Source organism: Kogia breviceps, chromosome 4, assembly GCF_026419965.1.
Source record: "Kogia breviceps isolate mKogBre1 chromosome 4, mKogBre1 haplotype 1, whole genome shotgun sequence".
Taxonomy (NCBI): domain Eukaryota; kingdom Metazoa; phylum Chordata; class Mammalia; order Artiodactyla; family Physeteridae; genus Kogia; species Kogia breviceps.
Window position 1 is genome coordinate 66,276,574 of NC_081313.1, and position 27,353 is coordinate 66,303,926.

The following is a 27,353-nucleotide window of genomic DNA, read 5'->3' on the forward strand; positions in this document are numbered from 1 at the left end:
TATATTATATTATATATATATAAATATTATATATTTTTCCTTTATATTATACTCCTTTATAATATTATATATTATATTTCCTTTATATTTCCTTTATATTATTCCTTTCTATTAAAGGAAATATATTGTTTCCTTTATATTTATATTATTTCCTTTATATTAATTCCTTTATATTATATTACAGTTAAGACTTTTTATAATTTTGTTATGTATATTATAAAGTATAGGCATTTAGTAAGTTTTCCCTTGTTGAATGTAGGCTTCATTCCTGTGGGAGAAATTAGGTCTAGGATACCCACTATTAAGTCTTCCTCCCAGAGACTTTCCCTTATAAGTGGTCCAGTAAAAGTACAGGTTCTTGTGAGCTGTAGTGCAGAAGCTAGAATGCCAAGGACTCAGGTGGCCAGTTGCAGTTGCTAGTTCCTTGTGCCTTGCAGACCTGGACCACGACTTATCTCAAAGTGTAACTGTTGGCTGGGTGCCTGTATGGTCCTGCCCTGAGCCTAAAATAGTTGCATTTGCTGCAGTGAAGTGAATGTTAAGTCTGTCATTTGCAACATACTGACCTGAGAGGCCAAGTCCCTGACTGTTTCCAGTCTGTCGTTGGTTATATAGAATTCATTTGTATATTTTCATTCTCAGCATTTTTCTGTTTTACTAGATGTTTATTCTGGTCTCTCCATTAGCAATTCAGCTCTTCAAAGAAGTGGTTCTCTTGCCTGCTTTTTCTTTCTGAAGGTGTATAGGATAAGGCCCTATGCTCCCTGTGAGCTTGGTTAATGGGACTGAATATTGGCTTATAGCTGGCAGATGAGTGAGGTCTGTAAATTATCTTAGGGAATTTATCTTGCCTGTCAGGTGCCATCCAGGTATGCTTGAGTTCATCAGATGTCATTATTCCACTATGCTGAAGCAAGCCCACTCAACTCATTTTTTTGTCTGTGTCCATTAATTTTTAATGGACCGTGCTGTGAAATATACTGTGAAAAAAATAACTTAATTACGATTTCCATAGTCTAGACTGGTCCTAAATTTGGTAAATAAGTGGGCATTGCACTTTGTTGAAGGAGAAATATTGATCTTCCTATGAAATTTTCAGAGGAAGATAACATAACCTAAGATAGATAACTATACAACATAAACAAGAAACTTCCTCTTAATTAATTCACATTTTCTAATTGGAACCTAAGGGTTATGGAGAGAGCACCAAGGAAGGACCTCAATTTGAAGAGGGCAGCAAATGAATTACATACACAAGGCAAAGTTTATCAAAGAAAGGACACAAGTAAATTCAGGAAAAACTCTGACGGACCCTTGGTTTCTTCTTAATTCACTCTTTGTGTAAAATAAAAGTGTGCTAAGGAGTGTCCTTAACTTTGAATATTTTGGAACAGAAGAGACCATCTGCCCAACAGCCTGTCTCCCTCCCATTTGACTGATCTCTGGCCCACTTTCTGCTTTTCTAACCACCCTTGCCTCCATCCCGTCCTTTCAGAGACAGCCTAGGTGTCTCTTAAACTTGTTTGTAGTTCTCTCTACAGCCACCATCCCCTTAACAGGTTCCATATGTGCTCAGGCCTTTGAATAAAATAGTTCTCCTTTGTTCCGCTGTTTACTCCAAGTGTCTTGCTTTTGAAAATATCCCTAATAGTAAACTCTTCTTTGGGAAAAGCAGTATCTGCTTACAATTGGGAATGGTGTTAACTTGACTGTGTGCAATTTCAAGAACTTTGTTTATGTTTTAGAGTGATTTCTCCCCTCTCCCCTCCACCCCCATTTTTTGTTTGAAAGGTTTATTAGAGCTTATCCTTCTTGGGAGGTAGAGCAGTATTAATACAAAAAGAACCTTCGATATTTACCATATATTATCTTTTGTTATTCAGTCTTAGAGTAAAAACAAATAAGTTTATATTAGGTCTCAATTTCAATCATTTCTTTTCTTGAAATAATTAAACTTTACTTCCAATAAACTTGTAGTGTGTCGTATTTAATACGATGACCTTTATAGCTAGATTAATTCAATTTATATGCTTATACTAAATTAATAATTTTATTTGGCCAAGTTATCTACTTTGCCCTTATTCTTCAGATTCTGATGGATTCATCCCACATTATTGGTTTCTATAATAGGATGTTGATATCCCTAATAAAATGCCAAATTCTTGCTTTTATTGGATCTTTAAAATCTTTTTTATTATTTATTTGGGGTGTTTACCCAGTAAATTTCACAAAAGTGTACTCTTGAACAAAATTGGTTGTAGCCTTACCCTTGTGATTTCTATTAAGGTTATTTTCTCTTAACACATTTCAGTTTTCACTTTGTCACTTGGTTTCCTACTAAGCAGTCACGTTTCAGTTTGTCATTTGGTTTTCTACTCACCGGTCATTCTTTAACTTGACTATAGATTTCTAACAGCAAAATGCCCCAAGTGCTTATTAGAAAGCCTGACAAATAACTTCAATAATGAATTACTTTACTTGTCACCCAAGTAATGTCTTCAAAGACACTAAGTTAAACCATCCAAGTTAAATACACATTAAAGCTGGCGAACTTAAACAAACATTTCTTATCTAGCTTCTGTACTATTAGCTGACTTTTAAGTTCTTTCCTTAACCTATTGTTAAATGAATGACTAGTCTGAAGTGTTTTCCCCTAGATCTGTTTTCCAGTGCCTGTGACCTTCCTCTCCCCTTGCTCTGAACTCTTGTTACTCACTTTTTAATTCTGCAAATGTCTTCCTCTTGCCTTCAGTATAAAATTCTGTAATTATTATCAAGGCATACCAAGCCCACTTACTCCATCTGCGACTTCCTAGGCTGTCTCATCTCAAAATACCCACAGTTCCAGGAATAAGCCATGACATCTCACTTCTGCTGGTCTTTGCATCCACTTGCCCTCGTGCTTAGAATGTTCTCACCTCTTGCCCTAATTTCATTTGATAAATGATTGAATACCTTGCTTAGCCAAGAGTCACCTTCTTCCAGGAAGCCTTCCTAGCTGGGTGTGACTAAGAGCTCCTCCTCTGTGTTCTAGAAGCCCTTTGTACCCTCTTCCCATCCTACCACTGGCCTCTGTGGTGTTAATTTCCTGACACTGAGCTTTCTGAGGCAGGGATTAACTTTCATCTCCATTTTTTCTGCACCTAGCAGAGTGGTTGACAAAAATAGATATTTGAATGATAATCAATATCCATACATTGCTAAACCAATTCACTTTGTTATCTTGTCAGTGCTGAAAGGACCAATTAAGTCTTTTGGCTGAATCTCTATATGACAATTCTCGTTTATCTAAATTAAATATTTTATTTAAAGTTTGTATCAGTACGAAAAACATTAAAGCATAATAGGTGGTACTTCAAATATGACGAAAAGAAAACAAATGTTTCTCAGAAACAGAAGTATGTAGCTGAGCATAATGCATCTTACAAAAGTTATTAACCCAGAGGAAAACAGATGTTCCTACTGGAAATGATGACAGTTTTGCCCATGGCCGTCCCAAGAATACATAAGCTTTGGGAAGAGGAGATGGAAAGCAAACTTTTCGAAGGTTTAAGTTATATCAGGGCAGATTTTCCATGAAGTTTTAGGAAACTGACAATTACTCAAAACTTTGACTTTAAAAAACCTTATTATCCAAATCCAAAATGTAATGAAACAAGCAAAAGGAAATCTCACTCCTAAGTGTTATCAGCTCATTTCATTTTTTATTGGTTGCTTGACCAAGGATGGCATGGTTGCCTAAGGTTGGACAGGGCTTCCTTTATTTATCCACTATCTGAGTCTGTTCTTTCAAGCACAGAGGGAGCCAGACATCAGGGAACACTATGGAATCATTTATGTTTCTCCACCTATATACATCCTGGCAAAATCATTTTTACAACTTGCTTTTCAACTACAGGCTGTAGTGTGTCCATGGACAGCACCGTTAGGGAGATATTGGAAACTGGTAGGTGCCTTTATCACACTACTTTTTATAACATGACTCCCTAACCAATGGTTTAAAATCAAGCTGTGGACCTCAGAGATTTAAAGCTGTTACCGTCTTGCCCCCTCCTCTCCCTGAGCCCCAGGAATAAGATTCTCGCAGTGGCAATTCTCTCGAGGTCTGTATTGCTCCCTTTTGTCTTCTCTTTAGTGAGCTCCTGCAGCACCTCAGAGCTCAGCCCTCACCACTGGGGATCGGATGCTTCAGTGGATCAGATGCAGTTACTTCAAAGGAAAATGTCACCTTAGGTTGTGTTGTCCAGAGGTTGAGGATTGAGTAGAACTGACAATCCAGTTCTCTTTTAAAAATGTTGAGGAGCTCTGGGAAAGTTTGACTTGTAAGGAAAAAAATAACACCTCTGACTTTATCCTTATACATTAAAAAGAACATTTTCTACATCTCTTTTACATTTTCCATCTGTCAACTCTATTTTGTCAGCACTCAGTGTCAGCCCATGCAAGGCTGCTGGCTTGTCGGCTTCCTGGGAAGTAGTCACGGCCTCCTTCTCACTCTCCAGTGTCCTGTTTGGAGAAAACAGAGACTTCCTTTCCTCTCCACTTTCTGGATCTAGTCAGAAAGTTCTCAAACAAGTTACTAATTCACAGATCCATAAATGTCTTATTTTCTAGCTCTAACCAACTTATCTTGCCCCTTGTTAGTTAGGATATAGATTCCAAAAGGCTAATTGATAGCCTTTTGTGCTTAAAAAATGATACTTGAAAAAAATATTTCTGGAAGATAACTGAATTTTTTTTTTTTTTTTTCATTTTGATAAACATGGTTGAGCATTGGCAAACTGGCACACCTAGAATTTGGGACACCTACTTGCCCTCCTGGTTATGCTGCAGAGTTAATGAAGGAAAATAGCCAAATTGGATGTGGAATTGACTTGAAATCCAGAGACCCCTTTTCTTCTTTCATAAATAAACATGTCAGTCCGTCAAGCAAAGTATGGTGAGAAAAAAAACAGCTTTTAAAAAGGTAGAAACAATAAAGAAATAGCCCTTAACCCAGGAAGAGACACCTAAAAAGGAGTAACTCACAGGCCATAAACCATTATTCTTTTTTTCTGCAGGAATGTATTATTATTACCCTTTTATAGACACAAAGGTTCATATGCTCCTCCCTCTCCCAGATGTCTTGGACATTGAAAAGAGAATCAAGAGTATTGACTAATTCCCTGTGTTTTCTAAGCTGGTTTGTAGGTTTGTAGGTTTGAAGGATTGGCAGAAAACAATGATGCAAAACAAAACCCCCAAACCAAAACCTTAAGTTTTACTTTCTCTACCTGAAAATCTTAGAAGACTTCCTGTAAAGTGTTTGCAGATGGGTGTGTGTTGGCTGTGCTGTGGTTTTAGCTCCAAGTCAAATGCCACTTCTCTGTGAGCAAGTCACACTGCATATCAACATTAATTTAATTATGTTAAATCTCACAGGCTTCATTAGATTAATCTAAAAGCCAAGGAAAACATATGCTGTTTCTTCATTCTTTAGCACATTACTCACCGGTAGAAGAATTTTCAGTTTCTTTTCTGAAAGACCATTGAGCTCTTAGTGAAAATTTTTACTTGTGTTGCAGTTCAGTTTGATTTGAAACCAAGAACTGGTTCTTCTGATTCTTCACATAAAATATATCAAGCCATAGTGCAGTTCTAGAACACAAAACCCTCATCTCTGCCTTTCCCTTCCCTGAGTGCAGATGGCTATTGACGCGCAAACAGCTGGAAGAACAATATTTACCCACCACTGGAAAATCATTTCATATTTGACAAGATTCTCCTTGAAAAAAAGAAGAGTTTATCAACGTGGTAGTTCCTTTTCACAGATGCTTTTCCAACAGTGCTCTGTGAAACCTTAAAAATCACACATGGTTATTTAAATTTAATTGCTAATTAGTTTAAGGCAATGTATAACCATGGAAAAGGCCAAGAAAATGTTGAATGGGTTTGGCAGTTTCAAGTTGCATTTGGATCGTGAGCACTTCCTGACTGAAGACCTGTACAAACAAACTTGGGGCGAAGGAACCCACTGGCACCATTCATGGTGGGGATTAAATGCAAGTGGCTTAGTGGGGCTGTGCCTGGGACCCCGTCTCCAAGTGGTCTCACAGTGGGAGGAACTCACATCCTTTGGAGACTGCTGTGGATAATTACTACTTTGTAGGGCAGTGAGCTCACGCTATTACACAAGATTAGTGCTGTGCTCCAGAGCTGGCAGATTGTCTCTCCCGCACAGAGATTTGCCAGCTAGGAAAATAGTGGGCATATTGCCACTTTAACAACTATCAGGAGACCCCGAGTTAGTTTTTTTCCCTTCGACATATTCATGTTTGTAGGATCCCACTCCAGGCTGCCAGCCTTGGGCAGTGACACCGAAACAAATGTCTCTTTCTCCTTTAAAACAAAGCTGCTCTTTTCCTTTTGGTTGTTCAACTAAAAGACAACAGCCAAACCATAACCTCCTCTAAAATATAAATAAACAAGGACCCAGACCAGAGTAACCCGCAGCAAGTTCGCGGATCAGAGGAGGATATATTTCTACCTTGCAGTGAGGTCATTTGCCCCAACAATTTAAAGAAAACAAAATTAAATATAATCCCCCACAGACTGCAAACAAATGCGTCTTGTGTCCACAGCCATCTAGGGAAAAAAGGCATTTTAAAGTTAACACATGTTTTGATTTCTCTAATAAGCAGTCCTTCTAAGCTCCCGGCAGATAACTGTTTGACCTGTGTTCTGAAAGGTGAGGGCCGGGTGATAAACCCAGAGTGGTTATTCTGAGTTCTTTATTTAGTGCAAAGGTGGTTTCTTATCAGCATATGTTTCAAAAGGGTAAGCCGTCCTCTAGGGACTGTGTTTTCTATTTGGAGTTTGCTTTTATCCTTTGGTGGTTATCTGCTTACCCCTGGCATCGGCTGCATTTGGATGTTATTTGTGGCCATGTGAGTACAGCAGTGGCGCTGCCGGTTCCAGGTGATAAAAGGAGTTTGAACACAGAGAAGTCAGCTTTTAGTACAGTTGTCATGTTTTTATAGCTAATCTACATAAGTTTTTACCTAAAAACAGACTAAATCACATGCAGACGTTAATTGTGTGCATTGGTGTTTATGATCTGCCCTGTCCTAAGGATTTTAGGTGGCTATTATAGATTTGGCTTTGCTTCTGATGCAGCTTCACTGTTGATGTAAATCATCTGATAATTTTAAAAGGACAAATAGAAAAAAAATAAATATTGTAGCTGAACGTTTTAGTCAACTAGAAAATTCAGATTATAGCTACATTGGCCTGTAGCTAAATAGAATGGAATTGGTAAACACTGTTTATATGAAGTCTTTTAGCAAAGTTCTCTTCTAACTTTTCCTCACAAAACTGAGGGGACATATCACAGATAATCCTTTAATCTTTTTTTCCATATGGAGGAAATAATGGTTTGGGGCGGGGAGGGGGTGGGGGGGACATCTACATTGCTTTGTTAACAGTGACTTAGTTGGTAATTCAAAATCTAATGATGGATGGATATCACCACCTAGTGGCCATATAGTATTTTGCGTTTCAAAACTTCACATTCCCAGAACTCCACTTAGGTCTCTGCAGGAATAATATTCTCTGTGAATTAAGTCCCTATAGCTTTGGGTTTTAAAATTCTAGTATGAATTGCATTATATCATGAACCAGAAAGTTAAATGTGAAATGAGATGATTTTTCAAAGGCAGCGTAAAGTTAATACATGGAGTCACATGCTTTGTAAAATCCTAGCAACTGAGGTAAGCATTAGGACCAATCTTTCCCGTATCTTCACTTTATACACAGTAATAGCAGTGGAAAGTTTTCCTTGGCTGGTTCCCTTGGCATGTGAACCTAGAGGACATTTTTGGTTTTCTTATGAAAATTTTTTTTACAGTGAATTAAATCAGCAGTGTTTGGGGGAATAGAGAGTAGGTAGAAAGCAGAGACTGGACTGTTCCTGGAAAAAAACTCCAAATTATAGCTTGAAGCCTTAAATTTCCCCAACAATTACCATAATATATTATGTCAGAGCATGGCTTTATTGGACAAATGTCAAGAGCAGTTTTTATCAATGGAATGTGTGTGGTTAATTGTTTAAACATACTTGGCAAAACTCATAATAGTTCTAAAACATAAAGCCTTTAATTGGCCATTTAAGAGAATCTAAATTACAGTGAATTTTAAAGAATAAAAGGTGACTCAATCTAAGCTGAAAAACCATAGGTAAATATGTGGGTAGGTACAAGGTCGATGATAGAGTAGGCCCTCGGCAGATGCAGATTCAAGATTTGTAGTTTCAGATATACATGAGAGACTCTGAAGATCCACAAATATGAAATAATTCGTACTTTTTGCTCAGGCACAAATTTGAACTCTACCCAATGGCTGGCTAGTATGTAAAAATCGTTCAGTTAGCTAACAAGTTTGTCCAATGGACAGCTCAGTTTTCCCATCTCTAGGGGTCTGTTGATGTTTATTCTACTAACTATTTAACCATTTTGGACCTTCTCTATTGTATTTATGGTGGGGACCTCTCTGCTACACAGGTCTGTGTGAACAGGGGCATTCCCAAAGGTCTATCCTAGATATATCCTTCCCTGCTGCCAAGAAATACTGTATTTGTAGGGATGTGTGTATGTGTGTGTGATGGTAGTAAATCTCAAATTTGTGTCCCACAAAAAGATGAACTTTAATTTTATCTAGTGGGGCTTCCCTGGTGGCGCAGTGGTTGAGAGTCCGCCTGCCGATGCAGGGGACACGGGTTTGTGCCCCGGTCCGGGAGGATCCCACGTGCCGCGGAGCGGCTGGGCCTGTGAGCCATGGCCGCTGAGCCTGTGCGTCCGGAGCCTGTGCTCTGCAATGGGAGAGGCCACAACGGTGAGAGGCCCGCATACCGCAAGAAAAAGAAAAAAAGTTTTATCTAGTGTGTGAAAATTCCATTTTCTTTTTATTAGAGAGGAAAAGAAACCAAGAGATTCTAAACAGAGTGTCTGTTTAGAACTAGTTAGTACCCATCGATTATCCTTTATAGCTATCTGACCAAATTAAATCGTAAAATCTCAATGAAAAGAATTTGAAATGGGTCAAATATTATGGAGAAGGGCTAGTTATCAACAAAGTTTTGATAAGCCTAGTTGCTTTGAAAACTTCTTAGTTTTAAATTCTGATAAAAGGGATTTAAAAATGAAACTCTTTCATGTTCCGGGAATTCTTTCTCTACTAGAGGTTGAAGCATGACCTTATTATCTTCAGGGTTTTGAATTTTGAATTGACATTATCTTTTAAAGACAAAAAAAATCTTGATGTGGAAAAACAAATACTATTTTGGAATGTTGCATGAAGGGTAGGTCATTCTACGGTTCAAGATCCTTCCCTGATCCAGCCTTTTCTTTTCACCATCCAGCTGCTTGCATATTTCCTCATAAATCGATTTGCTTATATATGTATCATATAAAGGACCAGCTGGGACGTGACTGTCACAGCAGTTAACTGACTAATACTGGATGGTCTTGCTTCCTTTCTTGAACTGAAAGCAGTGCTCAAAGCTGAACCAAGCAAACTCCTTTTGTAAAGCAAAGCAAAGCAAAGTACCCAATTTATTTTTAAATCTTATGTATTTCTGAAATAATATATACTTCAGTTTTCTGAAGTACAGTTGATTTACAATGTTGTGTTACTTTCAAGTGTACAGCAAAGTAACTCAGTTATGTGTGTGTGTGTGTGTTCTTTTTCAGATTGTTTTCCATTATAGGTTATTACAAGATAGTGAACATAGTACCCTGTGCTATACAGTAGGTCCTTGCTGTTATTTTATATACAGTAGTGTATATCTCTTAACCCCAAACTCCTAATTTATCCCTCCCCACCCTTTCCCCTTTGGTAACCATAAGTTTCTTTTCTATGACTGTGAGTCTATGAAATAACACTTTTTTAACCTTAGAAAAAAGACAGTGATCCATCTCTAGTTCAATTATATTACAGTTTTATCTTCCATTTGTTTTGTACATGCTTGTGATACTAGTTATCTGCTGAGATTTCAGGGCCATTGATCAGGGTGGTGTATATTTTAAAGATAAAAGATCATCTGATATCTCTGAATGACAGCTGGGACTCCTAGATACTATATAATCAGAGAGTCACCTTGAAAGGATGTAAACCCTGATTGACTTTAGTAGGTTGCTGGTATCTTTCAAAAGCAGAGACCCTACCCCCATCCCCAAACACAACACACACCTTTTCCCTCCCCAGTTCCTTGATTGAATTAAGTTGGAGACTTTGCAAAGAGCTGGGAAGGAGAGAATACCTCTTCAGCCATTCTGCTTGAGAAACCTAAGTCAAGTTTGTCTTAGATCTGTGGAATTGAGGTCACTCTCCAAGAGTGGAGAATATTGGCAGGCAGGGGAGTCCTGTGTGCTCCAGAAGACCTGCAGGATAATTCTCTGCTTTTATGTTAATATAAGACAGAAGTAAATTTTTGACAATAAAATGCAGATTATTTGGAATAAAATAATCTAAGCATTTGTAAAGTTTGATAGATTGTAATGAATAACTTCAGGCTGCTCTGACTTTGTCCTCTCAATATTAGGATTGGTTCAAAATGAATTCTCTGGTTTGTGGAGACAATTTTCATTCAAGAGAATGGTACTTAGCTGTTCGATTTTGGCCAGGATTTTTAGAATCATTTTATGCTTTTGGCAGCTAACTTGCTTGAATCTGATTGGGAGGAAAGGAAAGAGAAAACAATAATTGAAAAGTTAACAAACCTAGTTTAGTTGAAATGGTTGTCTTTTGGGGCACTTTTTTTTTTTTTTTTTACACATACAGAGAGGTAATCTTTTAATTGGAACACTACAAGTAACTTTTTCATATAGTGTACAGCATTAAGCAGTTCATACTAGGTATAAAAAATTACCTCTCAATAAAATGCATGTTTGTTATAGAATATGTAGACAAGTTTACATCTGAGCTGGCTTTCCTTTACATCAACTATGTCATAATTTTCTCTGCCATCAGAAGAGAACAAAAATGCACAGTAATTTAGGGGTTTCTTTTCAGACATGGGATTGATCTAATTCTGGTCTCTGGGGAAAACAACGAGAGTTCAAGGTTTGGAATGGAGAACATGAGTCTCTGAGACAAAAACAGGCTGAGGTCTGATCAGCATTTATTTTTGTCAACAGTGTTAAAATGAATTCTCCCCAAGCCATGCTGGCTTTTTGGAATAATTTTAGTTTGTCTATACAGCCCTAGAAGAGGGTCGACCTGGGCTAGATCACCCTGGATATTTGTTTATAATCCCAGCAAGGAGAAAAAAATCCAGATGGGAGCAGAGAATTTTTCTCTGCTCACTCCAAGAGTCTACATTTCTGTATGTATGAGACACCGTCTATGTGAGAGAGGCTCGATTACATTCTTATAGCTCAGAATTGATTTCCTGAGGAGAGATCTCTTCCTAACATTTAGCTTTAGTGAAAAAAATACATTATTGAACCTAAAATCAATGATTTATTTTTTCTACTCTTTTTCTCTGCAAGTGATATTAAATAAGGCTATAAGAATTCAGGAGGAAACAAAGAAAGTTGTTCAGAAAACTGGAGTTTCCTTTGCTAAGTCAGTTTGGCAGTAACATGGAGCAAAATCAAAGCATCCTAGCCAAAATAAATCTGCACAATGGAGCAATCAGATATGAGGTAATAGTGTGACATGCCTGTGGGTATCAAACATTCTTGTAAAAACCACAGACTTAAAATTTGGTCCTGCACCATTAAGCCACAGTTCTGCCAAGCAACAACACAGAACACGGGTTTTAAATCACTGCTGTGAGCCAAATGCAATTCCCACCCAAAACAATTAAATCTTTTACCAGAGGTCTGAGCCTGGGAAGCTTAAGGCCTGAGAATTACTTTGGTGGCATGGAATCAGAATCTCATTTCAGTGTGAAAATGAGATGGTTATTGTTCAGATCAGGAGGAAATGTCAGCTGCAAAATACATGGCAGTCGAGGGACTTGGATGACTTGAAGTGATGTTTGTTGAGGTTAGATTTTAAAAGTGTTAGCTAAGAAATCGGTAAGTTCTTTCTGATCACTGCATAGCTCATGTTATAATATTCATTTTTACTGATTAGAAAAATAATTCATGCTCATTCAAGGGAAGTTGGAAAATCTTAAGAATATATAGAATAAAACATTAACTTAGTTTCATATCACTAGATATAAACTTTATAACTTTTTTTTTTTTTTTTTTTGCGGTACGCGGGCCTCTCACTGTTGTGGCCTCTCCCGTTGCAGAGCACAGGCTCCGGATGCGCAGGCTCAGCAGCCATGGCTCATGGGCCCAGCTGCTCTGCCTCATGTGGGATCTTCCCGGACCAGGGCACGAACTCGTGTCCCCTGCATTGGCAGGTGGACTCTCAACCACTGCGCCACCAGGGAAACCCTATAACATTTTACTGCATTTTCTTTTGTTCTTTTGCATACACACACACAGCTGCATCTTGAGAGTATGCATAAAATTTGGATTATTGTACATTTTTAGGACTTTGCTTTTTATTTAACTTAACACTTCTTTAAGTATCATCCATCTCCTTGTATAGTCCTCAAAGACAAGATATTTGATGGTTATATAATGTCCCATTTGTCTGGCTATACCATGATTTATTGAATATATATTTGCTGTATAGATTTTTCCAACTTACTGCTAGTGTAATATTTTAGATAAAATGTTCACATCTCTGATTATTTTTTAGGATAGCATTTGAGAAGTAGAATTATGAGGTCCAAGGGTAGGAACTTTTTAAGGTTCTTGGTATGTATTGCCAACTGTTTTCCAGACCGGTTATTTACTTCTGCTGAGTTTGTGATTGTCTTGCTTGCTGTTTGCCAGCAGCAAACAACATCTTCGATCAGGGGCAGGTATGGATAGGGAGGAATGCAGCACACTCTGTGGTTCATTATTTCTAAATATGAAATTATTTATTAAACAATACCAGTATGTGCCAGGCATAGCTCCTGGCACTGAGGATACAGGAGTAAACAAAAGAAGCCAAAATCCCTGTCCTCAATGAGCTTACACTCTACTAAGGAGAAAAAAATATAATAAGTAAAATGCACAGGATATTAGAAGGTAATAAGTGTTATGAAGAAAAATAAAGCAAAGAAGGGAGATGAATAGTGTCGTAAGGAAAGGGGAGCACTGCACAGTTTTCACATGGTATTGGGATGCTGGAAAATTTTCCACCTTTGAGGACATTCACTAGTTTCCTGAAAGAGGTTAGTTAGAAAGTAAACTAGAAAGTATTGAGCTGCAAAATCCAAATTAAGTATATGAGGAACTCTGGGATCTTTCACCATAAAAAGTATTAAATGTAGATCTTTGTTAGTTTTAAGGAATTCTTGTTCTTTTATTAATTTAATTTTTAATTTTATCCTGCTTTAATTCCTCTGTTAAAGACAGCTTAGTTATACAGCAGCAGCAGGCTGAATGTGACATTTATATCTGCATTGTTACTCCATTTCCTTTTCTGTTATCTATCAAAGGAGGGTAGCCGGAAAAAAAGAAAAAAGGCAAAAAATAAGGCTTGGTGGGTGGAGGGTAAGAGATGATAAGGAAAGGGAAATAAGCAAAGAAAAGGAAAATAAAGAAATAATTAGAAACCCAGGTCAGATCAAATGTCAGTTCCCGGTCGCAGGAAGACCTGCCAGACAGAGTGCTTTGGTGAGTATGGTCCTCTGAGCATCTTCCCCAGGGCCACCTAGCGGGTAACTCAGTAGTACCATTCAGGCTACTAGAGTTGAATTTAAATCCATATAATTTCTGGATTTCCACCAGAGAAATAAAAACACCCTTAATTCTGTGTTTTGGAAAAAAAGTCTTTATTAAGCTTCCCTTGGTTCTTTGAAGTTTTATCACTTTTCAGAGACTCTTCTTTACATAGCAGAGGTCTCTTGTCTCCTGTCTTAATTTTGGCATGATTGAGGTGTATTTCAAAGCAAAACTAAGCAAAGAGATTGAAGGAAAAGTAGAAGGTCTCTTAATCCTGAGGTTTTCAAACTTAAGGTCTTCTTCTCACAAATTATTTTATCAAAGATCTAGGTTTTTACCATATTTTAAAGCTTTAAAAACCACATTATTGGGCTTCCCTGGTGGCGCCATGGTTGAGAATCCGCCTGCCGATGCAGGGGACGCGGGTTCGTGCCCCGGTCCGGGAAAATCCCACATACCGCGGAGCGGCTGGACCCGTGAGCCATGGCTGCTGGGCCTGCGTGTCCGGAGCCTGTGCTCCGCAACGGGAGAGGCCACAGCAGTGAGAGGCCCGCGTACCACAAAAAAAAAAAAAAAAAAAAAACCCACACCACATTATTTTCTGAGAAGAAAGAAAAATGAGAGCCTTTCTCTAGTATATTTATTATACATTTTTAAAAGACATAAAGATAGCCATGGTGCTTTTGGGAGTAACTAGCAGGACTGTTTGGCATGCTCTGAAATGGAAACAATTGCCTTAACTAATATACAGTTCTTTCTTCTCTGACTTTGTCTTTTTCAAATAAAATCTCTTAACTCACTGTTTCAACCACAGACTTATTTTTTCCCCCTTTGTTCTTTTTTTAAAAAAATTTTTATTGGAGTATAGTTGATTTACAATGTTGTGTTAGTTTCAGGTGTACAGCAAAGTGAATCAGTTATACATACACATATATCCACTCCTTTAGATTCTTTTCCCATATAGGTCATTACAGAGTATTGAGTAGGGTTCCCTGTGCTATACAGTAGGTCCTTATTAGTTATCTATTTTATATATAGTAGTGTGTATATGTCAATCCCAACCTCCCAATTTATCCCTCCTTGCCCTTTCCCCCTTGGTAACCATAAGTTTGTTTTCTACACACAGACTTATTTTAAATTTAATTCAAGGAAAGACTAATAGATCTGTAGGCCCAGAAGAAACAGTCACATTTGCCATTGTCACATAAATCTGAATACATATTTCTTTCATATGAAGGAAATTTGTTTCCACCAGTCTGGTCAGCATTAGATGTGATTTAAACATGACAGTAGGCAAAGCCTATTGGGAAAGCGATACCCAAGTTGAGCCAGAGAGACAATGAACAAACATGTCCCATATCACATTCTAGTTAAGAGACCAGAGGCTAGAAAGCTTCTCTCTTATCTATGGTCCAATATTATTTTCATCTCACTAAAGTTTGTTATTTTTGAATAGGCATAAGGACTGTGTTTTTCATATAATTATTGGTTGATATGGAGGTCACATTTTAAGGTAACAAAAAATTGAATGTAAACCTAAAAGTCCTGGGTGTTTAATATTGCTAAGTTTCAAGTTATTCCCAGTCTTGCTGGATTACTGTAAGTGATAATGCATACCAAGTACCAGAAGAGGGCTTCATTCATTACTGGTGCTGAATAAAAGACATGTATTACTGTGATGGAAGGCAAAAGATATTTCTGGTTACATGTCATTGCTCAAACTAGGGAATCAAAAGGTATCATCTAAAGATGTAGATATAAAGGTAACCAGTAGAAAAACATCAGGTCAATAAAATTCCTTTTAATTATCTGAACACATATTAAAGAAAAGCAAACATATATTTATAGCAAGACATATTTTTAAAGCATTATCTTGTATATTAATATGCATAAATGTGATAAATGTTCCTATTAAAACAACTTCCAGATTAGATCATAAAGCAAAACACAACCGGATGGTGCACATAAGAATCATATCTAAAACAGAATTACTCAGAAAGGTTGAATATAAAATGATGGGCATAGGTATATTGGGTAAACAAAAAAATAAATATAGCAAATATATCCATTTATATATATATCAACATAGCAAAGAATTTGGATGAAAACAATTACATTCAATAAGAGAAAGGTACTTTATAGTGGTAAAAATATAAAAGAAGGAATGACCATTTTATTGCACTATAATCACCTCTACATAAAATTATATGTGCACATAGGGTTTGGAAGAAAACATGACAGATTAGAGTGATGAGATTATGAATATTTTTCTCTAGTTTTTCCACTTCCATTAATGCTGTTACAATTAATAATAATGACATGGTTAAAATTCTTAAATTGAGCATTGATTCCTTAGATATATCTCATCACCAAAGGAAAAATATATATATATTTGTTGAAGAGAAACTTTGAGATATATACATTTTCCACTCAGAGTGTAAAAATCTCTTTCTTTACCACCAGAATTATTTCAGCTAGATGGTTCAACAGAAATTGTTGAGTCCGTTCTAATTTAATCGTGCAGTAATGGCACTGTCGCGTTTATAATATGCTTCTCTTTGACTGTCAATAGTTATCTTCTCCCTCCATTTTTACAGCAATATGAGAACTGGAGGCCCAATCAGCCAGATAGTTTCTTTTCTGCTGGAGAAGATTGTGTTGTAATTATATGGCATGAGAATGGCCAGTGGAATGATGTTCCCTGCAATTACCATCTCACCTATACCTGCAAGAAAGGAACAGGTAATGATTACTCCATTAATAATGTATATTTAATCTGCATTTCAATTATCAGGTAAATTCAGGTAGAATAAATATCATTCTTTAAGACATAAGCTGGATGTCACATATGGCATCTCTTATTGCTCTGGAATGGTTTACTTTTTGAATATAATTGAAAAGTTTGTTTTCAGTAATGTGTTCACCTTAGATTTCAAGTGCTTAAGATAACAGTGTAGCATTTATGTAGAAAAAATACCTGGCAGTATTTTTAAGAAAAACAATTGCCAGCCCACAGGCCTATAAACCTGTTTATTTTGATGAGGAGAGCATTAAAAAAAAAGAAAAATTAGTTGTAGAATAAATAAATAAAAATTTTAAAGAAACAAAAAAAATTGTAATTAGTTGTCAACAATAAAAAACTGGTGTGTATCATAAAATAATGTGAAGTTTTTACTTAAAAAAAAAAGAACACCTGGTGCCATCTGGCCCATGTTCAAATTTGTCAGTGGTTTAAATACTGCAACTGAAAACTACCGCCCTCCCTTGGTGGGACTGTGGTCTCCAATTCATTGCAGTCCTTATTCAGACATTCCCTCCTTTTTGGTTAAGTTCCTGGTCTTTATAGACATTTGAGTTTTTCACTCACTCCCTTAGAAACTCCATCTGTACACATAAACCATAGAACAAAAATGTCATCCCTATATCTATTGTTGAATACCTTCAAAATATGATACAATAAAAACATTTATGTTTATAAGTTAATAATATAATGAGAATTGCTTAGTTGATATTAAACAGATAAAATTAAGAAAGCTGATTTTTGAAAGTGTTTATCATTGACCAATATGTTTGAATTCTAAGGCACGCTGTATAGACTTCTTCCTTTAAAAAATAGGAATTCCATAAAAATTTATAAACCTTTTTGCAATTGATAATGGTGTTAGAACATGAGTATTTGATCTCTATACCCAGATTTTACCCACCTCAATTAAACATACAAAGTACAAATGCAAAATACAAAATCCATTTGACTTATTTTGGGATATAAAAATAATAAAACAAAAAATACACTCTATAGATATTTTAGGAAAGACAAGCACCACTAGAGAAATTCTATCAAGGAAAGAGAACAGTGAGATACACAAAGCTGAGATGAAACTCAGCTGTTATCCATGACTACTATACTCTGCCATTCTCTTGTCTAAAGCAGAATTTATTCTGAATATCTTTTATGTGTGAGCAGCTTTCCTGACTATGTACGTTACTTCCGCACTTATGCGATGGAACTTGTGAAAACTGCAAATCAAGTTATTTGCTCTTTTCTCTGTTTCTAGTGTAAGAAGTCTTTAAAGAACTGTTTGTCTTTATCCAAATGTCATGTTTGCCCTCTTAGATCTCCAAATGTTCCCAGGAGTCATGCTTTTCATTTTGTGATCCAAACGTTCTTTTATTTCCGGTGTTGTTTTTTCCTATGCCAGGGTTTATTAGCAGCAGCACTATTAACATTTTGGGCCAGACAGTCCTTATTTGTGGGGGCTGTCCTGTGCATTGCAGAATGTTTAGCATCATCTCTGCCCTCTATGCACTGAATGCCAGAAACATTCTCCTCCACTCCACATCCTCCTTTGCTTTATGACAACCATCCATGTCTCTAGCCATCGCCAACTATCCCTGGGAAAGGAGGGAGAGGAGGAAAACTGCCCCAGGTTAAGAACCACTGCCTTATCTAAAAAGGATTCACAAAAGTAACATCATGGTAGACATTTCCCAATGGGGAAAGATTTACAAAACATTAGGTCTACCTCATTAAAGGAGAAAAATAAAACAAAACAAAATGATTCATATATTTTATCTCCCTACTGTCTGATTTTTACTTGTGTAGACTTAATTCTTTGTTAATCAGTACTCTGGGGAATGTTACAAATTTTATAAATGTCTGTAGACTTTTATAAATGACACTTATTTTTCCTTTCAGATATTTTAGACATCTTTAAACATACAGACCTAGGTCGTTTTAATTAAATACTTGCAAAGAAGGATTATATTATATATAAAAGACTTTAAAAAAAAAACAAAACACCACCTTGTTGCATACTATCTACACATCTTTGGGGCATCCTGCAGGTTCCTTCCAGGCCCATCCATTTACTTCCCAAATCCAGCCATAGATAATGACTTAATTCCCTTTCTTTTCTCTTTAGAATTATCACATATGCTTGTATCTGTAAACAAATTGTTTCGTTTTGCATATTTTTGAACTTTAAGTAGAATCATACTGTTTGTATTTTGTGCATTGCTTTTTCTGTTCAGCATTATGTTTGTGAGATTTATCCATGTTGATGCATGTAGATGTATTTCTTCATTTTGGCTGCTGTGTAGTATTACAGTATATGACTATATAACATCTTATTTCTCAGTTCTCCTGCCAGTGGACATTTGGGTTACATTCAGTGTTTTCACTATTATAAACAATGTTTCTACGAATATTCTTGAACTTGTTTGTGGTAGATCTCTGCAAGTTTCCATAGGGTGTTTTTCCAGGAGAGAAGTACAGAGTCATAGGATACATGTACCATCAAATTCACTAGAAAATGCCAAATTATTTTCCAAAGTGGTTGTACCAATTGTCACTCCCACCAGCAATGTGTGAAAGGTCCCATTACTCCACATCTTCTCCAACATTTGATATTAATGGACTTTGAAATTTTTGCCAATCTGGTGGGTATAAAATATTATCTCTTGTGATTTAATTTGCGTTGTCTTGGATACTTCTCCCTGGATATCTTTTCATATACTTTTATTTATAGCTCTTCTTTAGTAAGGTTTCTGTTCATGTCTATTGTGTATTTTTAAAAATTGATTGCTTCTCTTTTATATATTGATTTGTGAGAGTTTTAAAAAATGTCCTGGTTATTAATCCCTTGACAATTATATGTTGCAAATATCTACTCCCAGTTTGTAGCTTGTCTTTCCCCATGGCATTTTTTAATGAACAGAGTTCTTCATTTTGTTGAATTTTCCTTTATGGTTTAAACCTTAAAGATTTCTTAAGAAATCTTTACCTATCCTAAAGTCAGAAAGCTATCCTATGTTGTTTTTAAATGTTTTATAGTTTGTCTTTTACATTTATATATTTAAACCATCTAGAATTGATCTCCCATGGATTCTCTGAGGTAGGGAACCAAATACATATTTTTTTCCATATGAATACCCAATTGTCCAAGTGAAAAAACTACCTTTTCCCCACTGCTCTGCCATGTTGCTTCCGTCAAATATCAATATATATGTGGATCTATTTCTGGTCTGTTTGCCTGTCCTTGCCAGTACCACACTACCTGAATTATTTTAACTTTATAATTAGTCTTCATTTATAGTTTTGGAAGAAATCTGTATATTGCTTTCCTCTCAAATTTAAAGACAACTTTTAATTTGTCAGAATCAAGTATAATGAGTTATCTAATTGATAATTTTTAACCTTCCGTATCACTTCCATCTCATTCTATCTGATACTTGCTGGTATCTGGACCCTAGTATAGACTTTCCATATAACAATAAAAGAAATGTAGATATCCAGATGCGGGTTTTCATTGAACTATATACATAGTGTAGATTATTAATTGAAAATGACATATTATTATAGAAATCTCAGTTTATCTTCTAGGAATTTGTAAAAATCAAATACATACACAAATGTTTCTAATTTCTTAGTTATAGATAGTAGGACTTTATAATCTATTTTAAGGTTATGTCTATCTGAGTGACAATTTCTTATGTGAACGAAAATATATGCTTGGATTGTGTTTCATTAAAGACAGTTTTGTTTGCTATGGGTCAATACATTCTAAGCTGTTTTGTCAGACAGAAGTAAATTAAAGGAACTAAATATTTAAGTTAAACCTACATTTGTCATTTCAAAAGAATATGGTTATAAACAGCCTTTTGAATATGTAAATAAATTTAATATTCATGAACTTTTGACATCCAAACATCTTGGTACCAAGGTTTCTGGTAATCATCTTCCCATTGAAGATTTGCATTATTTCATGAGAGAATATGACATGCTTATCAGGTGGGCCTCATGATGGCATTCTTAAAGTAAACTATTGATAGGAAATGTCATTTAGGGAAATTATGTTGAAGTTAAGTTATATTTTTATTAGAGATATATAGCAAAACACAATCACTTAATAAAAGTTAATTTTAAAAATATATCATTTAAAACAAGTACACTAACATTGAATAAAATCACAAATTAATACAAATTCAGTTGAACCAATTTTCCCAGCTTCTTGAATTTCAAAATTGTGAAGTTTCTTTTACTATTTCCTTTTTACTCTTTCTACCATCACTAAGTTTGTTGATATACAGAATTTTTTATTGTGGGTTAAAAATGATGGTTATATATTCAAAGATTTACCTTTACTTACCCTACCTAAGAGTTGAAATTTATATTTATAAGGTAATTACAAAATTGAAGCATGAATACTATGTCCTAACTTGCTCCCTGTCTCTGTACAAAAGACAGAAAAGAGCAAATAAACATAACTGAACCTAGAGATATTTTACTTATACTAAAGAGTCCATATTTTATCCATATTTTGGACATATTTTGTCCACATTTTGAAGCTATGATGTTATTATAGATTGTAAGTTTTTTTCGGGGAAGTGACAATAATAGTTAATTATTACAAATCTATTGTTATTTGAAGTGAAGGTTGGTAATAAATAAAAACATTGGGATGGTGATGAAGACAACATCAACAGGCCACATGGTGGCATGAGACAGGAAATTCCAAATTCCTTTTAATTTGGAATCTTTTTCAGAAAAGTAGCACCTCCAAATGGACAGATGAATGTATGACCATATGCCATATGGTTCTTTTTTTAAAAAAAAAAAAAAAAAAAAAAAACACAATTCAAGATGACAGAATCTGAGATTCAAACTAGGCCCAGAGCCTTACTGTTTAGTTTTGTCTTGAAATTTTTCAATTTCTTAATCTAAATGACTGCTGAAGGTACTTGATTGGGTATAATAAAGAAGGAAAGAGAAAAAAAAAAAAGAGACACTCATGCCAATAGAAATATGTAGATTATTTGGAAATAACCCAATTTACTTTTCTTTAGTTGCTTGCGGCCAGCCCCCTGTTGTAGAAAATGCCAAGACCTTTGGAAAGATGAAACCTCGTTATGAAATCAACTCCCTGATTAGATATCACTGCAAAGATGGTTTCATTCAACGCCACCTTCCAACCATCCGTTGCCTAGGAAATGGAAGATGGGCTATGCCTAAAATTACCTGCCTGAACCGTAAGTGGTCCTTTAGAAAGAATGGACAACCATGCTATAACAACTACTAGACATCCTCATTTTACGGCTATGGTATTGGTAGTTTAGGGTATGGAGCAAGTAATATTGTTGTGTTTTCTTTTCTTTCTTTCTTTCCTTCCATGTAGCATCTGCATACCAAAGGACTTATTCTAAGAAATACTTTAAAAATTCCTCATCAGCAAAGGACAATTCAATAAATACATCAAAACATGATCACCGTTGGAGCAGGAGGTGGCAAGAATCAAGGCGCTGATCCCTAAAATGGCAAACATGTGTTTTCATCATTTCAGCCAAAGTCCTAACTTCCTGTGCCTTTCCTATCACCTCGAGAAGTATTATCAGTTGGTTTGGATTTTTGGACCACCATCCAGTCATTTTGGGTTGCTGTGCTCGAAAACATTTTAAATGAAAGTATTGGTATTCAAAAAGAAAGCAAACAGAAGGAAAGAAAATAAGGGCAGAATGTAACCATTTCCAGACTATCTAATTTCTTTAGTTTTCTATTTGCCTCCAGTGCAGACCATTTTATAATGTATACCAGCCTACTGTACTATTTAAAAAGCTCCATTTCAGCACCAATGGCAATGTAAATAAGATGATTTAATGTTGATTTTAATCCTGTATATAAAATAAAAAGTCACACTGAGTTCGGGCATATTTAATGATGATTATGGAGCCTTACAGGTCTTTAATCATTTGTTCGGCTGCTTTTGGTAGTTTGTTTAGGCTGGAAATGGTTTCCCTTGCCCTTTGTCAGCAAGATGGAGGATGGCTTTTCCTGGACAATTAACAAACACAAAGTTTTGTAGGTCACTGCACCATTTCCACCCTAGGTACAGCCGGCTTCCATGTGATGCTGAAGCCTGGCTGGCTAATGGGATCCCAACGGAACTAGAGACTGCAACGTGGAACTTTTTTTGCTGCATTCCTTTTTCTTCACTTACAAGAAAGGCCTGAATGGAGGACTTTTCTATGACTAGGAGCATTTTTTAGGGGTCAAAGTGCTAATTATTAACTCAACTGGGTCTCCTTTTTAATGGCTTTTATAACACTAACTTGCAAGATTACAGATCAACAACATTTCAAATGGATATAGACCTAGGGCTCTGGAGGGAGGGGGTTTGTTAAAACAACACACATTCAAAGAAAGAAATTTTGTATATATAACCATTTTAATCTTTTATAAAGTTTTGAATGTTCATGTATGAATGCTGCAGCTGTGAAGCATACATAAATAAATGAAGTAAGCCATACTGATTTAATTTATTGGATGTTATTTTACCCCAAACCTGAACATTGACATAGTATGTTAGTTATTTTTCAGTGTTAGCTTTTATACTTCCCTCACACAGTTTGGCACAATATAATCTAGGTACTCTGTCCCTGATTAAATAATGTGATGGATAGAATGCATCAAGTGTTTATTATAAAAAGAGTGGAAAAGTGTATAGCTTTCAGCAAATGATGTTTGCTCATTCTAAGCAAGGAGCATATATATAGAAGTAGTGTGGGCATTTCTTCCTATTAGGTGGAGTGTATGTGTTAAAATTTCTCCCTATCTCTTCCCACTCTATTTTCTCCCCTTAATTTGAATAAAATGACTGCTGAAGATGATTCTGAATCATAATCCACTTAATTTAATGTTTAAAGAAAACTCTGTAATGGAAAGAAAGCATTTAGGAGTCTTTCCCTAATTTTAGTTAGAATGATCTTAAGAAGACAACAAATAAAATGCAAATAGAAGAAGAGCAGACCCAACATGGATTCTTTTGACTTAGAAGGAACCACAGTAGCCACAATCATACACACTGTCTTTAGGCAAGTTCCCTTGGTTGCTGCGTTAAATGTGATCCACCTTTGCGTGTTCTAGAGCACAGAACGACTCTGTGTCTACCTATTAGGTTTTAATTTTTCCTCTTTCATTACAATGCACATAATACGTTCCTGTATTTATATTATAACGTGTATAGTGTAAAATGTGAATGACTGTTTTTTTTTTTTGTGAATGAAAATCTAAAATCTTTGTAACTTTTTATACCTGCTTTTATTTCACCAAAGAAACCTAAAATCCTTCTTTTACTATACTGTGACTGGTCTGGTTATTTACAACTTTAAACCCTAATGTGCACCAACATTTTTACGTTCTAGATCTATCATGAAGTACAAGCTGCCGGCTTGGATGAAATGATTTTATGGCTAGCAGAGAGGTGATTATAAATGTCCCTGCAAAAATTGAGATAGTAATTCTGCTAATGTTTACATATACATTCTTAGGCATTAATCTCAAATATGAAGGAAACATGCAATAGGAAAAGTGAGAGGTCACACTTGCAGAATTCTTCCTATTAACCAGGCCAAGTGTTTTATGTGTATCATCTCCCAACAAACCTAAGAGAGAGGCTGTTAATGTCTGATTGATGAGGGATCAAGCACAGAGAATTCAAGTCATCTGTCCCAAGTTACATAGTTTGTAGTGGATGCGGGTAATCTCCAGAACCTGCATAATACTCTCAATAAAAACATAAAATATTATGTTCTCAATTGTTATACATTTAAGAGGTTAATTTACTGGCTAGAAGATCATATCTAAAAAAAAGATCAGAAGATGTCAAAAACACCAAGTTCCTATCCATCCAGATATTCGTCCATCCCTTTATTTTCATTCATTCACTATTACTAAGTACTTACTATGTATTAGGCACTGTACTAGGCCCTGGAGATTCAGCAGTAAATGAGCTAGACAGGTCTCTGCCAATGTAAGATTTTTATACTGGATGCATTGCATGGGAGTTATTTTACAGCCCATTCTATTCAATATCTTTATTGATAATTTGGAAGAACAAATTCATTATATATTTTGCAGTTGTATAGAAGATATCATAAAGGACAAAGGTGAGTGGAAAATTATTTTGAGGTTTCTTTCTTGGAATGTCAAAAATATATGGGAAGTTAGGCATGAATAGATACAGAAGAGATTCTTTTCCTTGCTTAGCTTGTCCTTTTAATGTGCAATCTGTCATATCTTTATACAGAACTTTAAATAGAAATTACCCAAAGGAGTATATAAGAATTTGTATTACTTGTGCATATACACCCTTATTAGATGTTTATAAATCCATCAGATAAATTTTTATTCATCTAGGTGCAAATAATAGAGTCTATGGGATGTTCCATTACCCACAATGCTGGAACAGAGTGAGAAGTTTAAGGAGACTCAGCACTACTCAAAGTCAGCCAGAGGTGGTTTTCTGTTCATTTCTAAAAGCTAGGTTGCATATCAGGGGAAGAAGGGGTGGTCTTCTGGGGTAGCTGAAATGGAAAAGAGGTATGAGAGATTGTATTGGGAGGAATACATCATTTTAATGTGATAGCAAGTAGAACTTTGCTGATCTTAAGTGAATTTTCAATTACGTTACAGGAAGTAGGAACTGGATTAGCCTTGAGCTATTGTGCAGGAGTCATATATCATGCAAAATAAACTTGTAGAGTTTGAAAATGGACCGAAAAAATATAATAGGTTTCAAAAAAGTTCAGAGTTGATTTTGTGCATGCCTGTGCAAGACTGTCTCCTAAGAAAAGAATCTCTAAGAGAAAATATATCTTAGATAAAAGCAAAAGATGTTATTATCGAGAAGCTAAAGACTCAGTGATGACTTCAACATTTTTTAATGTGTTTCTTTTTATGTTTCCCAGTATTACAAATGCAGTGAAGTGGTTTGTGAAGGAAAAGGCCTGCAGTGATGGTTTTGTACCATTTGTGCATCCTTTCTTTTTTTCTTTTAACTGTGCTGCAGTTCCCATTTGCTAAACAAACCAGAATTCACCCAAATTATTCTTTTCTAAAACAAGTCTATATAAAAAGTTTATAAAGGTCTTTGAATGAGTCATTCAAGAGTGTATAATCTTTTCCCATTATTACTCATTTCTGAGTGTTTGGATCCCAGCTGGACAAGAAAGAGAAAATGCCAAACAAGAACAAGAATGGTTTTTGTTGAGATGTTTACAGAATAGGCAAAGCCTGGGTTTTCATTGGAATTTAAATTCACAGTTCTGTCTGAGTCCATCAAATGATTCCTGCTGAAGATTAAAAGTTGATTGCCTTAAGGCAGTAAGTCGTAAGTGATTTTTTGATAGTGTGTACTCTAAAATAAAATTTTAAACTATGTATCCATCACATTTTAAGTTGTCAACCAAAATGTTTTTCATCATAAAGCAAAACAATTGTAAAGGATTTTAGTTTTGATATATTCTAAATATTGCCATTCTAAAATAAACATGTAACATCACTCTCTTAAATATATTCAGTGGATTCTAAATACAATAATAGTTTGATTCCCACTATCATCCATCTAAAAAATACTTGGAGAAAAATACTCTTAATAGTCAGATATTTTATGTTTTTATTTTTGGACTTGCTTTTTTATTTCAGTTCCCCCATGGAATTGTATCTAAATATTATACATTTATGTGCTTGAAAGTCTTCTATTGATTAAGCTATCAACATATATACATCAAAATTTGTACTTTCAAGTGGAAAATTAATTTTGTCTTATGAACATAAACATAAAGGTATAAAAGTTTAAAATCCTCTCCTGGATTAAGTTATCATTGTAATTTACAGATATACAATTGCTCAAAACAATATTACACTCTTACAAAATTTGAAAGCTAATTACACAAATTGTAACATTTTATTAGAAATGTATCTCAATGAGATGATTAGGGCTGTTTTTCCCAATTCACATTTCCATGAGTAAATATTACCTAAAACTAGAATGTGTCATGGCTTATCATCAATTCTATTCCTATTTTATTCTTACAGATTTAAACATTGAGAAAACTTTCTCACTTAAATAAGTAAATGGAAATGATAGTTTTATTATGCAGAGCTACTCAATATTTTTAAACTTCTTTCTGAATTATATGCCAAAAATCATATAGTGGACTGTCAAAAATTACTTTCAATTACCTTTCAGGTGACATCTCAATGAAGTCCTTAAATTTTTTTGGTAAACACCTGACTTAAAAAAGGTTTTGATTTGTACACTGTCACCAGAGTCATTCATTTTGATTCATCCTTTTCTCTGTTCATAATTTTTACATCCCATGTCAATGCATCCTAAGACTCAGGATGGATGAAAGGTGTGTTCGATGTGGTGGTTGTTTTTTATGAAGTTGTGGTCTAAAGCCTTTGGTTTTCAAAGCTTGTTTCCTGAAACAACAACATTGACATCACCTAGGAACTTGTAAGAAATGCAAATCCTCAGGCCCTGCCGTACTGAAATAGAAATTTTGGGGAATGAGGAGAGCAACCTGGGTTTTCACAAGCACTCAGGATGATTCTGATGAATTCTAAAGTTTATGAGAACTGGTATAAAGAAGATGATATCAAAAAAGTTGAAGTTCTGGAAATTTCTTCCTTTTGTGTGCCCATGTACGCCCCCACCCTCCAGAGTCTTTATTTTGCATGATACATGACTTCTGGACAATTAGAGTCATCCTGGACTCCTAAGTTATGCCCATATTCAATCAAGAACCAAATTCTATTAA

General features: G+C 35.5%; 1 protein-coding gene across 4 annotated transcripts in view; it reads left to right on the plus strand.

Annotated features, from left to right (window-relative positions):
* VCAN (versican) overlaps positions 1 to 23,056 on the plus strand; it is a 114,459-nt gene extending 91,403 nt beyond the window's left edge. For all 4 annotated transcript variants that reach the window (XM_067031253.1, XM_059063442.2, XM_067031252.1 and 1 more), the window contains 3 exons: positions 16,352 to 16,496; positions 21,600 to 21,782; positions 21,929 to 23,056. In XM_067031253.1, coding sequence (XP_066887354.1) covers positions 16,352 to 16,496; positions 21,600 to 21,782; positions 21,929 to 22,056 — 456 coding nt within the window. In that variant the 3' untranslated portion in view covers positions 22,057 to 23,056. The remainder of the gene's footprint in view (positions 1 to 16,351; positions 16,497 to 21,599; positions 21,783 to 21,928) is intronic.
* The last annotated feature ends 4,297 nt before the right edge of the window (positions 23,057 to 27,353 follow it).